Source organism: Pholis gunnellus (assembly GCF_910591455.1).
Source record: "Pholis gunnellus genome assembly, chromosome: 8".
Lineage (NCBI taxonomy): Eukaryota > Metazoa > Chordata > Actinopteri > Perciformes > Pholidae > Pholis > Pholis gunnellus.
The window spans coordinates 10,594,171-10,609,646 of NC_136534.1; the positions used below are offsets into that span (position 1 = coordinate 10,594,171).

A 15,476-nucleotide genomic window follows, 5' to 3' on the forward strand; every position below is an offset into this window, starting at 1 on the left:
GAATTGTGTGAATTTCTGTCCAATTTAGTAATTTTCTTCCAAATCACTGTACAAAGCATGAGGCTTCCCAAACAAATGAGGCGGAAAGCGGGGGAGTGAGTGTATGAAAGGGATAACGGAAAAACAAGTGGGAGTGTAAAAAGTGAATGTGACCAGAAAAGCAATGGGAGAGGGAAAACACAGCCCAGAAGTACTGAGCGCTGTTTGTCCGGGTCTCCTTTGTTGCCTGCAGCATTGCATCCTGAGGACCATTGAGTGGAGTTACTCAAGCATGCAGGACAGTACTGAGCTGGCATCAGTTTACTCGACCAATTACAGCAATTATAACACTTGAGCAGTGACTAATGAGCAGAAAAGTGGGGCTGCTTTGATGCGTCCATATTTATCTATGAAGGGTCTTCTGGGTCGTACGAGCTCGGCTCACATGAACATGTGACATTGACATACAGTATATACAGTTATTCTCCACTTGTCTTTATGAATGTGAAAAGAAAAGTGTGGAACATATGACTAGTAATATGGTAAAATATGGTAGTCATGTCTCAACAATAGTAACTTTCATTTCAGTTTATTAAAATGTGCATGGACCAGCACGCAGGACGATGGAATGATTCCAACGATAAGATAAAGGTTAGAATCTGGAAAGTTAGGCCACAAGGAAGTCTCTCAAACTGAATGATTAACTAAAGTGGAATAACAAACTATGCTGCACCTTCAAAATACGTGTTGGTATTTTTTTAAAACTCTTACAAAGACTTTACTAATGGACCCATACTTTTGCCAGTATGGAGGCAGGCTTGTAGAGACGGGTTTTGAAGTTTGGCAATGGACTCGTCCTTTTTTCATCCATTTTCCATAAACCCTTATTGAAGGTGCTGCATATTCACAGTTGAAAGTAGCAGTCTTTTTGTGAAAGTAGCAGTCTTTTTTCAGGGCAATAGTTTGTAATGCTTTCTTGCTTTTTTCACATGATATCCTTGCAATGAACATTTAGGAGTACAGAAATGCTCAAACCTTTCATTCTATTGAAGTTTGTCCCTTTTTTTTATAATGACTCCACAGTTTGGCGCATATAAAAACTTATATTGAAAATCCTTTTTATTCATTTAATCGATTGCCACCCTTCCAGCCCAAATGAAGCTTGCTATCCCATGAATCACACCTGATCTTACAGGTCGGAGGTTTGACATTCACATATAAAGGTTTCACTGCGACTGGCACGCCCTGGAAACAGGTGCTGGTCTATTATCGTTTGCTCAGCCCCATTGTCACCATAGTGGCTGAACAGGACTGTACCAAATTAGTTTCACTCGAGGGGGGGTTGTAAAAGGAATTGCTTTCTTTTGGAGTCGAAGCCTACCTGTGATTTGCTCCTGTTGGTGCCAGCCTGAACCATTTCCTTTAAGTGGAAAAAGTTGAAAAGTATTGAAAGGTTATGGATTACAGAAATAAAGATAAATATTACAGATTATTATTTAAATGCTCTCATGTGCTGTGTTAAATCTATTTTAACCTAGTTTTATGACTTTAAAAAGATGATGGACATCCTCCTCTTTACAGTGTGTGCCTGTGTCCACCCCCCTGTCTGTGGTAAAGTAGAGTAGGCCATCCACTGACCAGTCCCAGAGCAGACGGGGAGGAGTCAGGTTATCTGGTTGTCTCACAGAGCTACCTCAAGGGACAACTGATACACACACTTGTAGAAACTCCATCAGCAGACATTATTTGGTACTTGACAGATGCACACAGACAGACTTTGCCACTCATCTACAATGGAGTATTTTGAGAGACATACTACACCACACGCACCCATTGTCCTCTTGGGAACAAACACTGTGTTAGATGTGTACTTTCACATCTAGGCACACACTCAGTAGGTATTGATTCATAGATTAAATCACACACACACCCACAAATGCACACAGCCAAAGTGGGAGCCATGGTGTTGCTTCTGCAGGCTTTGTGGTTTAGAGGGTAGCCTTAGTGCCAGAGTGGAGGATGGCACTGCTCACAACTGCCAAGGACGAGCTGGAGTACTCCAACCAGCCAGAGGAGGACGAGGAATATGTTTGTCTACCCACTCATGATAGCACGGAGCAGGAGGAGGAGGAAGAAGAAGAAGAAGAAAAAGAAGAAGAGGTAGAAGAAGAAGAGCTGGATGAAGAGCAACAGATTTTGTGGGAAGGTAGACTTCTTTGTACTCGCGGGCATCATCTCTGTTGTAATCTTCTTCTTGGTTCTCGCTAGTCTGAGTGTGCCAGCTGGCTCAGTGTATCTGCAGCGGGATTCTCACGTCTTAATTGTTTTGTTCTGAAGGGGTTTGATTGGATACCCTGTGAAACCCTTTAAAGGGTACTTTGTCTCATGTGGACTGTGGCGTTCTCCTGCAGGTGCAGTCTCTAATGTTAGCGTTTGTCTCAGCACGGTCCGGTTACCTGCTAATTTGACATGTTCAAATATGGGCTTGGCCCTTTCATCCTTGACCCAAGTACCAGCATGCATTTTAATATTTGTTTAAGAATACACACAAAGCTACCTACCTGATATGTAGTTCTTTAGATTGTATTTAATCACTTTGGGATTTTGTTCAGAGTTGAGTAACTATGCAGAATTTTTGGTTGAAGGTTGATGATGACACAGAAGGACGAGCATTTTGAGAGATGTGTACAAAAACTAATGTGTACGTAAACAGTATGGTCTCATGCAGGTACTAGAGGGGGGGGGGGGGGGTGGCTCTGCAGGGATCTGGTTAGCTGTTAGCATTTAATACAAAATATGCATGAATATAAGAGATATTCTGCTCAAAAAGCAACCATGATTGGTCACTTTGTAGTAGTTGTATGACTTATTTGGGTCAGTGCATGAGACACTGAGGTTACTGTGGAATAAACAAGTTTTTATAGTGGCAGCTAAGATGAATAGCAACCAGGGTCCAATAAGGAAATGATACTGGATGATTCATACTTGCACTATTTTACAGGCAGCATTTGGGGTTTTGATTAGAATAACAAGAGCTGCTGTCTGTCCGTTGTCCTGGTGTTTGTTTGTGGTCTTTATCTGTGTGTTGTCTGTTGCCCAGTAGCAACAGGGGGGTCGATGGAGACAGAACTCCAGACGTCTGGCTCCATCAGCCCGCCTGCTGCAACGCAGACAGACAGAAAACCAGATAATAGGTCCTGGTTGAGCTTTAACTTCTTTTCAACTCAGAACTCTGAGTCACCAAACATACAGTATCTATAAATCTATATATAGACTTTTAACACGATGCCTGTTGTGATCTAGATTGGTAGTGGTGAAGACATACCATTGAACTTCTCTCCTTTATCAACGGCTTGCCACAAGAAAGAGAGAGAGAGAGCAAGTGAGTGTGTCAGTCTTGAGTTACGTGCTCCGTATAAAAAGACAACATCCAGATCACATTCCAATATTAAGTTACTCCTCCTTTTACGTTATCCAGGTTACAGTTCCCTTCTCTGACCTCTGTCTTTACCTTTTTTTTTTTACCACCTATTTATGACTTAAAGTGGCCGAGGATCATAGCCGTGTTCTCCTTAAACCTGTTTCTCTGCTTGACTCTCAGCCTGCAAACTATCGTTTCACAGCAACAAGTAGAAGTGAAGCCAAATGTCCACTGTCATTATCAAGGCTCTCTATTGGCTCACAAGCTTCCAGTAGTTATTTTCAGTTCCACTTATTGATCAGACTTGGGTGGAGTGTTACCATGATAATAGACCAGAATGTTGTTCTATAGAAAACACACGCGCACACACAGACAGTATGACAGGTAAACAGGCTGCACCCTGTGCTATCAAGCTTTTCACATTGGTATGCTTTCCGCTTATCACCATGCTGGTTTGTTCCCCCGGTGACAATATGTGCCACAACAACTCACCTGGCAGAGAAGGTTATGTGATTTTTTTGTTTTTGTTTTTGTTTCCTTGATCATGACTCCGTATGAGTCATGACCAAAGTACTTGCAACACTAAAGCTTTTTGGTGCTATTAAGCAAATGCCGGCATGCTAACATGCTAATCTAAGATGGTGAACATAGTGAACATTGCTAAAAAGCAGCATTTAGCTGTTGTGCCTATAAGTGCAGCCTCACGGACCCACTAGCATGGCTGCAGACGATCAGTGTGGACTCTTTTTCAAGTAGAATCTCTTTAGCTTCTCAGAAGTATTTACAACCCGAGTGTACCTTTTGAGTAAAAATGTATGACAAACACATTTAGGTGCTCTTATTTAATCAAACGAAATGCTTCAGTGAACCTTCCACATGCAGTGTCATGCATGCTCATTTGACCTTGTCCGGCTGGAAAAGGGGAAGTTATTTAATAACGTATGACAATGATGGCAAATTATCCTTCACTAAAGCACAGCCAACTGAGGCCTAGAGTCCAGTAGCCTGGTGGTGTATGAGGATATGAAAATATGCTGTTTGCATTGGCTAACTCTGTTTTGCATTGTGGAAGGCCAGCATGTCTCTTTTACAGCTCCGATTTGTATGAGCCCGATATGACAATGACCCTTCTAAACTGGAGTATTATTATATTATATTCTGTGGAACTGAGATAGTTAAATTGCTGTATCATATTATCTCGCTGTGTCTCCTAGTACTGTATGACACATCATGCAATGTTGGACATTACACCTCCTGACGGCGCAGCATCACACACCACCTCTCTCCAACTGAGAGTGTTAGAAGTGACTAACAGGGCTGTTCAAAAGTAAACATGCTCATAGTCTAATATATCCCCACCCTGTCACTTTATCTACACGCAACTTCAGAACAAGTCAAAGCAAATGGGCAACACTTAGTTGTTTTAAATAGAATGCTTCAAATGGATGAGTAGGCCCCAGACTGAGGGTCTTACAGTTCCATGTGATGTATTCTTGTTAATCATTTAACAATCTTGTCTGGATTGTTAAGTGATTGATTTAAAGTCCGAGCTTTGTATGAGGATGGAGTTGATAATGAACGTGTGCAGTGCTGGGAGGGGTTCATCGCATTGACCACTGTGTCTGCACTCAGTAACTTATCTTTTCTGAATCACGTAGCGGCACTGTGTGTTCGAGACACAAATAATCTTGAGTAAGTACCCTCCTTAATATCAATGAGGGTAGATTAAATATTAGAAACACCTCTCTTTTTACAGCAACACAATTTAACAGCACCATTAACTTTCTCAACATCTCAAGCATGTTATATATATATATATATATATATATATATATATATATATATATATATATATATATATATATATATATATTCAGTCACTTACAGTAAAAAGAAACCCTCTATTACAGTTTTAAACACTGTAAAGGAGACCTGAAATTGCTGCCATGCTACCTGGGATGAATGCTATAAAATCACAAATTGAATACATGGTTTACTATTGTGTTTTTTTTTAATGAGTGAATTGACTGCTCAATAATCTACTTTGGTTTTTTTTTGTATTAAGACCTCTTCTTTCTGTCTCTCTTTGTGTGCATGCAGTACTGTGTGCTGACAGAGTGGGCCAGATGACGAAGACCTACAGTGACATTGATGCCGTCACTCGACTGTTGGAGGAGGTAAGATCACGTCGAGTTAGATCAGTTAAAGTAAAAAAACAACAACCCACAAATTATTACAGTATATGCAGACTGTGAAGCACTTTGGTCAAATGTTACGGTGTGGGCTGATCACAGGTTCCTCTGTGAGGTTCATGGCAAAGGAGGTTTGATGGAACCACATCATAAAACCAGCTGCCGGCAGTCGATATTCAAATCTAGGTGATCCACATCTGCTGGTGAGAAGCCGGCTTTCTCTGTATAACTAAAAGCTGTGAAAATAGAATGGTGTCATTGTGAAATGACCCATGAAATTCAACAGCTAGCCCGCCATCCAACTATTGACTAAACATGGCATTCAAAGATGTCATACCATCAACAAACTGTTTTCCCCCTGTGAGAGATCGCTGACCTCTATTTCTGTGAGAAGTTAACTTCCTTTGGTTGACAGTGCTTTAATATCCATTATTCAGAGTTTAGCTACACTAAGTTGAACATCCTGATCTAAAAAGGTGTGGACTTTGCACACAGCACTTAGATGGTTGGCATAATTGTTATTGATTGCACCAAGACGTTCAGAAAAACAGGAGCGCCCTGGCAGTCATTTGTACAGATTCATAACAAGCTTTTAATTACAGTAGTTCAGTGTTGGGAGTGTTCTGCTGCTGCTGCGGGTTTGCACTTATGAGATCTGTGCTGCTGTGGACAATAGGAGGTTGAGGTATCAAGTGTTCTTGTTTAAATACACCCTGATTGTCCTTGAGTAATGTGTGGACATTATGCAGTGTTCCTGTCACCCTCTGTTTTTTTCTCTTCATTCCACCTTTTCCCACCTTGTTGAGGTGTTTGTTTTACACTTGCTTTGCTCCTTCAAATACATTACTCCTAGACGACAAATTTACAATGCCATCGTTTTAAAGGAATACTTTGGCATTTTGAAAACCCCACTTATTCACCTTCTTGCAGCGAGTTAGATGAAAAGATCGATAATACTCTCATATATGTAAATCCTAAATATGTAACGAGGGCCAGCAGCCAGTTAGCTTAGCGTAAAGACTGGAGACGGGGAAAACTGCTCGCACGGCTCCAGAGATAAGAGTGTTATCAGTCCTCTTATCTAACTCAGGGCAAAAAAAAGAAAGCAAATAGGCGTATTTTCCTAAAACGTGAAATTATTTGTTTAATATCCGTTATGTTTTCAACCGCTTTGCCGTGAGAACACTAAACAAAACTTTCTCTGTGCAGAAAGAGCGCGACTTGGAGTTGGCGGCTCGCATCGGACAGTCGCTGCTGAAGAAAAACAAAGCTCTCAGTGCGAGGAACGAGCTGCTGGAGGAGCAAGTAGAGCACATGCGAGAGGAGGTACACAGTGAGAGTGTGTGTATGTGTGTGTGTTTACAGTTTTTGGGAAATGTCTCTAAGTATATAGGCGTTTGTCATCTTTATAGGTCCTTACAGGTAGTTAGGCATGTCTTAGAAGATGCTAAATCAATGTAATGTCCTCCATGGGTTCTGGAGTCGTAGCCATCTCTTCCTTTACTTTAACTCCTTCTGTCTACATGTCTCCTTCAATGTTTCCACATATAGGTGTCTCAGTTGCGTCACGACTTGTCCATGAAAGATGAGCTGTTACAGTTCTATACCAGCGCTGCTGAGGAAAGTGAGGGGGAGTCTACCACCTCCACACCGTGAGTCTCCTTTCATTCACCTCCTCTCGCTCTCTTGATAAAATAGAATGCAGTGCAGATAAACATTGGCATTTAAGTGTTCTTGTGTGGAAAAATAGCAATATAATGTGACAGAGGCCTTTACAGCTACTGAATAAAATGGGCATTTCACACCGTTTTACAGAATAGGAATGGATGATTGACTGACCTGCTGATTTACACGTTTCCCCCTCGTGTGTGTTTTCAGTCTGCGTCCCAGTGAAAACAATGTGTCAACTCCAATTTCTTTCCCCCTGGACTCCTTGCAGAAGAAACTCAAAGATCTGGAGGAAGAAAATATATCATTGCGAACTGAGGTACACGCACACACTTACACACAAGCTTTTTTTTGTTTTTGTTGAAGAAACGCCTTCTCTGCTTTGTGTGAACGATAAGTCTTTGTATTGCATTACTTATTGAAGTACAATTGTATTTAAATATTGTTTCCAAAAATGATGGAACCCCATGTAATATATTCAAACCACCAATAATGATCATGAAATTCTTATTATTCACATTTGTTTGTTTTATTTATGTGGGACAGTGCACATTAATCAACATCCACGTCAACAACATTAACTGAACTGAAGTCTGTTTGATTCAGTTTGTTGGCAGAAACACTGTTTGTTTAATTAGAGTGTCTTACAGTCGAAGCGTGACCTCCTGGATATCCTTTAGGAGAGTTATGTATTGGGGGGGGGGGGATTAATAATGACCACAGTATTGATTAGTATTGTCTGTTTTGTTTTCTTCAGGCCAGTCATTTGGAGACAGAAACGATCTCTTATGAGGAGAAAGAGCTGCAACTTGTCAATGACTGTGTCAAAGAACTACGTGAGTATTGGACTGACTGAAGTCATATTATGCTCAATGTTACATTTGTCAACTTCTCTCGCGCTGGCTCTCTCTCTAAAGGCAGTGAGGCTGTCAAGAGACATTTTTATTGCAGATTCTCACTTTTGATTATTCTTTTGATGTTTCCAGGTGATGCCAACCTGCAGATGTCCTCTCTGGCTGAAGAGCTTGCCAGGAAGACTGAGGACGCCTCCAGACAGCAGGAGGAGATCACACACCTCCTGTCCCAGATAGTAGACCTCCAGAAGAAGGCCAAGATGGTAGAAAACCCCCCCCGACGTATCTCATCCTGATAATGTCAAATATCAGCTCTTACGGATATGTTACATTAGTTATTTATATTTTGTCTTAACAATGCCTGTGTATACTAACCTACAGTGGATATAGTGTTTTTCATGTCCTATTTCGTCTTTGGTGTTTTGCAGTATGCCGTGGAGAACGAGGAGCTGACTCAGCACTTAGGTGCAGCCAAAGACGCCCAGCGACAGCTCACTGCTGAAGTAAGGCAATCCTCAACCCGCTGACTGCCTGCACTAATAAAGCACTACGTGTGAAATTGATACGACACGATCTTTAAAAGCCCATTTCAGGCCTTCATATAACAATTTCAGTCCTGTTGTGTGATCCAATGAGCAAATTAGAATGTCTTCAAGACAAAGCTGGTCAACCGAGTCATCGTTTACGTCACTTAAATGTCAGTTCTAAGTGATTTCTTTGAAACAGGACTACACATGCATGTTGTGCATGCATATCTTAGTTTTTTTTTTCTCTACATTTCTTCCCATGTGTCATCGCTCTCGATCTGCTTTTTCCCTTCCTCCAGTTGCAAGAGTTACAAGATAAGTATGCAGAGTGCATGGAGATGCTTCATGAGGCTCAGGAGGAGCTGAAGAACCTGAGAAATAAAACTCTACCACTCAGCACAACGAGGCGTTTCCATTCTCTGGGTCTGTTCCCAATGGTGAGCTTATTTTCACTAACCAGTCTGTCAGTATCTCCATGGTCACAGCTGCTACAAAATCATTTCACCTGCTTCTCCAGGACTCTCTGGCGGCAGAAATAGAGGGCACCATGAGGAAGGAACTTCAGATGGATGATCCAGATGTAGAAGAGCAGAGGTACATGCAGTTAAGAGTCTGGCTCACCCTAAAAGGAAAACCTAGATAAAGGGTTGTTAATGACTAACGTCACAGTGAAATGTACAGTGTTTATATTCTAAGACCATCAAGTCACTAAATCTGTATATATGTGATCATGTTTCTCCAGACTGCAACCTAAGCGAGTGTTCCAGACGGTGAAAAACCTGAACCTGATGCGTCAGCAGCGTTCATCGCTAGCCCCCTCCCCCCTCAACATCCCAGGCTCCAATCGGACGTCATGCCTCACCTCAGGGCTCTCCAGCAGGGTGGGCACGCCGCACTCCGACTCCATATATGGTAGCGACACGGGAAGCGGGATCATCCTGGACAACAGGACTAGCAGTATCCTGGAGGGTCGAGACGATGGGTACGGACGGATGGACTCTGCAGCCGCACATTTAAGATGTTCAGTTCTGTCTTTGCCATTATACTTTCCAGTTTTTTCCTCATCTCCAAAAGCTAAGGGGACACCACTCACTACAGTTTTTGTATTTCTGTGTCTTTTGGTAACCTTGGTGTTTGTTAGTGTTTCTGTCTGTTTGGTGCCTAGTAACTCTTGCCTAAGGTTTTTGGTTTCAGTCATTAGCTCTTGCTTTTTTATTGTTATCTTACACAACAATGAGCAACTGAGCTTTTTCCAAATAACAAAACAAAGAGCGACCGAAGCCAATCAATGTCAACTATGTCCCCTCCCCAGGTCAGAGGACTCTAACAAGCGGCCCCCTGGTACTCCGGGGACCCCCGGCAGCAGGGACCTGGAGGCAGCCCTGCGGCGCCTGTCCCTCCGCCGTGACAACTACCTCTCAGAGAAACGCTTCTTCGAGGATGAGAGGGAGAGAAAGCTGGCTTATCTGGCCAAAGAGGAAGAAAAGGGAGGTGAGGGGAGCAGTGGAGGCCCGGGCACACCGGCGGAGAGCCTGCTGTCGCTGTGTTCGCATCCCTCCTTTGGAAGCGTGTGGTCGGGGTACTCCATGTCAGCCAGATCCTACCTGCCGGATAAGCTGCAAATTGTAAAGCCGCTAGAAGGTGATTATTCCTCTCAGAGACACAAGTCCTCTATTTCTGCACATAATGACAAAGAGAGTCCGAATCAGAACGACTTGCACAGCGACAATGAACATTTACAGAACTCTCAACAGAATCCAAACCAGAGCGTGGCACAAAATTCAAATAGTGAATTTCTAAACACTGCCCAAAGTCCCACTCAGATGAGTCAGACCCAAGCCCCTAAGGACCAGCAGCAGAATCAATATCTCATTTGTCATCACCGCGGTCAGTCCAAAATCTTTCTGAGTGCCTCACAGGACCCTAAGACCCTGCAGAGGAGCTCAAGGTTGTCGGCGCTGAGCAGCCCGCTGAGCTCGCGGCCTCCCCTCAGAGCTCCGCTGGCTTTAGTCACAGGCCTGCTGGAGGTGGTGGAACAACAGGAAGGCAGTTTAAATCTCCAGCACTCCTTTTACTTCAGACACACACGGCCACGCTGCTGGTTTGAAGTATAGAATAGTAGACAGACAGCCCGCTTTGTGCTGCTGATTTGAAGCATACAGTTTGTCAAAAAGCCATTTACACATAGTTTTGTGCTGGATATCCTTTTTCAAAGTAGACTTGAATGCTTGTTTTTCTTATATTTAAGAAATTCAACAGTCATGGAAATGTACACCACACAAGGATGTATATGCAAATTATGAGAGCACTGAATGTTCCCAGTTTTACATTTATCCCAAACGCATCACAAAAGGTGAGCACTTTACACCGTTTTCTTTTGTTTGTTTTGCAGTGACTGATTCAGTATGTGGTACTTTTTAAATGGCACATTTATTTTTCAAGACAAAGTTTTCTTATACCTTGTTTTTTTAAATAGGTCTTTATTATCCAATGATTCATTATATCAATACTGTATTGGTTGTGGAGTTTGTAGAGTTTAACTGTTGATATATTTGTGTCAGATATTTACTGTCATTATTTAGTTTGCGACTGAGTATTTAAGAAACTATTTTCTCCCCATGTCCTAACATCGTTGGGTTGGCCAACGTCTGCCTTAAACCTGAAGATATATTTTTGTACATGTGCGATTACTAGCCTACAAAGCATCACTTTAAAAAGCAAGTCCACTAAAGGAGGACAGAAATTGTGAAAAACTGCTGTCACAAAGGTATCTTCTGTTTTGTGGCACCACCTAGTGTTCAAACTCAGTTACACCACTTAAAGTATGGTGGGAAAGAAAATGTGTTTAATTCCAAGTCTAATGATGGTTGGTTGGTTAAGATGTGAGAAATAATTAGAATCTTTCTCACATTTTTATTTTATTTCTTATTACCTTACATTATGAGTGCCTTCATAATTGTTTCATAAAGAATCATTCTGGCTTTTGTACCGATGAAAAGTCAAAAGAACAGAAATTAAACTATATAAGAAATTAATAGTTTGAGTTTTGACACTATTTGAAACCTTTAATGAAGAAAAACCGATCCACAGATTTGTTTTGCTACATTACTGCTCTACTACTGTATGTACTGTCCATCCCTTTCACTCCGCTCTTGTTTGCCTTTTCTTTTCCTCATTTAGGATTCGTCTTGTCTTTTTCACTTTACTTCTTTTTCTGTTCAACTTGTCTGTTTTCTTTATTGATGATTTCTTAAATAAAATCTTACTAATTTTCTTACCTTCCCTTTTCTCTCATCCTTTTTGTGTTAGTCGTATGAGTTTGTGTGTACTCACATCTCTCTAAGGACCCTCATGTATCACGAGAAAACAACCATTCATTAGACTTGAAATGAGACCAATTTACTAGGTGCAGTTTGCTTAATGAATACAAAGACATTTGCTTTCTTCGCAGCCTATATGTACTACATGAAAAGTATGTGCATATGTGCCTTTGCGAGTACATGTTTATATGCATGACTGTGTCCCTTTTTTTGTGTGTGTGTGTCTGCTATCTACTTGCCCTTATATGTGTTTATATACAGTATATTTGCCAGTAAACAACTGGAGCATATTTTGGTCTATTTTCTTTATTTTACGCATTCAAACATATAAATTAACAGAAATGTCAATATGTCTACCTACAGTACAGCACTATTTATTTTCAGCATTTGACACTGTAATAAAATGTCAAGCTCATAGCAGTTAGCTGAAACATCATTCAGTGAAGCAGGCCTGTGACTGAGTGCAGCAGTGTGCCTGTGGTCTCCCTTCCTCAAATCTAGCAAAAGCCCCCTTGAGAAGGCAGTCAGGTTATTGGTGGACCGACCAATTGTATACCAATACCAACTTTTAGATATCGTTTAACCTACAGTAAGATAACGGTGTAGAAGTGCTAAAGAGCATCTCAAGACCGATATTAGATAACACAAGTTTTTCTCTGACCCCTTTTCTTTCCCTAGGCTCTGCTACTCTCCATGCATGGCAGCAGTTGGCTCAGCCCCACATGGGCGCTCTGCTGGATCATCGGCCCGGTGTGGTCACGAAGGGCTTCCGCACTTTAGAACACGACCAGGAACAAGACGAACCTTGGCACCTGGACCAACCGGAGGAGGACGAAGTTTCGTACGACTCATTCACCGGCTTGTCGCGAGAGAGCTCCGCTTCCGTGGATGCGCCTCGCTCTACCTCTTCTCCGCCCGCCTGCTGCAACAAAAACAGAGACGACGATAGCCAAATAGAAACAATGCAAGGCAACGTGTGCAGGGCAAGAGAAGCGATTCTAGCAAAAGATGGACATGTTGCAGACGTACCGCTTTCCTTCTCTTGCCTCTCCCCTTCTTCTTCTCCTCCTCCTCTCCCCTCTTCTTCCGAGATGAACGGGCACGTGGACCTCAAGGAGCTCCAGGACCGTATGCCTGGTGAGGGAGCACTTAGCTGAGGTCACTGCACTGCATCCGTCTACCCTTGTAACCCTGGAGCATTGGGGATAAAGGGGGAGGGAGGGTGAAGAGGAGGGGTTGGAGGGTGAGGGATTGGGGAAAGCATTCACTGGACATCTCACAACCCCAATGTGACGTCCCTTCCTGCACGATCACGCTCATGTGCACACACCTGCACATCCACCTATCCCACCCGGCAGCCCGTGTGTGTGCGCTGCCATCGAACCCCATCAAAACAGAGTACATGGTTGTTGTTTTTTTTGTTCATTCATTCATTTACTTCAGTTTACATCTTCATAGTCTTCCTTCTCACGCTGCTACACTTTGCTTTATTTCAGCCAATCACAGTTATTTTCCAATCTTCCACCTTAGCTTTCCTCTTCAAAACGTCTACAACTTTAGGGCGTGTTTTACAATTCTAAATAATAATCTCAATCTCCTGCAGTGGTAACCTGCGGTACACACATTTTTCATGTTTTGGTGTAATTTATTCAAATTTGATTGAGAAAATATTACATGCATAGTAATTGACTTCTTCTAGCACCAGTTATGCCCAGTTTACCACACAAACGCATGCACACAGAAGTATCATGGCTTGGGTCCAGAATGTGGGCACGTACGTGTATATCAGGTGTTAGTGCAGCTGGCCGAGTCACATGAACACATAGCTGGTTAATATCGGAGTTGACTTGACTTGCACGGTCACCTTCATCTACTCATTATATGATTTATTTACGGATTGCAGACATTTAAAAAAACAATGGATAGAATGTTAAAGTGAGAACCCTCATTGGCTACATGGTCCCAAGCTGTTAAGAGATAAAACACAAGACATATCAAAGTAAATGAGACAAAACTTGAAATCCAAAATGACAACACAACCAATTAAATAAGGAACATCAAAACACAAGGACAATTTGATGGCTGAAGTAAAAATGTCACTGACATTGTCATCTAGAGGCCCTATTCGGTTTTAGCAGCTGTATGTGTAACAGAAGGCCGTTCCACAACATGACACCAGTATGTTATTTACTCGAGGCACATAACATGAACGCACAGTGAGCAATGCTGAGCAAGTATCATTGTTATCTATGAACACAGGTATTGAGGCATATTCTACTCTGAGCTGTACTGGCAGCAGTCTGAACCTTCTAAAATCATCAATACCAAAATGAGTTTACAGGGGATGCATAACGAATATTATTATTCTTTATCATCTGTAGTTTGTTCTAACATTTCATTGTCAAACCATTACACCAGCTACAAGCAAAATGGCACTTAAAAAGTTTCTTAACAGAAAAGTCAAAAAAGAAAACATGGAAACTTTCTTCCAAACTTAGGAATGTCTAAAAAGGATTTTATATTTTAAAAAACTAAACCTTTTTAATCCTACCAATACCAGATCACACAGTGTGGTCTTTATAATTAAAGACCCCTTTTAGGTCTGACCTTATCTTACCCACAGTATTTAGTGAAGAAAATAAAAAGGCAATAGCTGAATGGTGTCTGTGTATTTAAAAAAGAATTGTACTGACGGTAACCTTCAGCTTCACTGCTCTGCTATTCTATCCAACTGTGGTGGGCTTTTTATTTTACTGCATCTGTATTTCTTCAGTATGATCTTGCTTATTAATCATCCTTCCATCTATTCACTCAGTACAATACAAATTAAATAGGACATCATTGCAAGAGCATCACTACTAATAGTGACGCTCTTATTTCATGAAAAAATACAGTAGCCTACAAGTTAAAGCTTCCGCAGTTGGAGTTTGCAAATTCAAGGTAATTAGTATGAAATTCCTGCTTGTATGAACAGGAATATAAATGTAAAAATGCCTCCCTCTGGGTGCCCACAGCGCACACCCCATCGCCATGTCACTGTCTCCGAAATTAGGGCGCTAATGTATGCAGGTGCTTTTGCTTGGGGCTCATGCTGTAATTCTGGTCTATTTTCGTCTCCTTTGTGTCCAGTGTTTTAGCAGCGTTGCTTGGTACCTCTTGTCTCAGGACTAACAGCCTTCGCATCTGTTCTATTCTCCTCCTTTCTCCTCTCCTTTAGTTCATTTCCCAGGCAAGTGTATGTCCAACACCAGCTCCACATACACCTTCACCACCTGCAGGATTCTCCATCCTTCTGACCAGCTGACCTCTGTGTCCCCAAGGTAAACATCTTCAATACCAGAGTACTTTTTGTATTACTGTTGTACTGTATTCAGCTTTAAAATGTCTGCAATATTGCATAGTCCATGGTTTGTACAAATGAGTTTAGTGTTCTCTTATTATAAACAATTTGCCATCATGAACACATGAACACATGGCAAATTTCCTACCTGGATTCAATTTTTGCATACAAGTTT

The 15,476-nt window shown here is 41.7% G+C and overlaps 1 protein-coding gene across 3 annotated transcripts in view; it reads left to right on the forward strand.

The window, feature by feature from the left end:
• The window catches only part of trak1a (trafficking protein, kinesin binding 1a), a 34,007-nt gene that overhangs the window by 13,192 nt on the left and 5,339 nt on the right, over nt 1-15,476 (forward strand). For 2 of the 3 annotated variants that reach the window (XM_079164217.1, XM_079164215.1), the window contains exons 3-15: nt 5,501-5,577; nt 6,802-6,918; nt 7,144-7,244; nt 7,471-7,579; nt 8,018-8,096; nt 8,247-8,377; nt 8,543-8,617; nt 8,941-9,078; nt 9,159-9,235; nt 9,384-9,623; nt 9,954-10,282; nt 12,640-13,098; nt 15,179-15,281. In XM_079164217.1, the coding sequence (XP_079020343.1) occupies nt 5,527-5,577; nt 6,802-6,918; nt 7,144-7,244; nt 7,471-7,579; nt 8,018-8,096; nt 8,247-8,377; nt 8,543-8,617; nt 8,941-9,078; nt 9,159-9,235; nt 9,384-9,623; nt 9,954-10,282; nt 12,640-13,098; nt 15,179-15,281 (2,009 nt within the window). In that variant the 5' untranslated portion in view covers nt 5,501-5,526. Of the gene's footprint in view, nt 1-1,718; nt 2,186-5,500; nt 5,578-6,801; nt 6,919-7,143; nt 7,245-7,470; nt 7,580-8,017; nt 8,097-8,246; nt 8,378-8,542; nt 8,618-8,940; nt 9,079-9,158; nt 9,236-9,383; nt 9,624-9,953; nt 10,283-12,639; nt 13,099-15,178; nt 15,282-15,476 lie in introns of those variants that run through there. The other variant, XM_079164216.1, reaches the window with a different exon arrangement.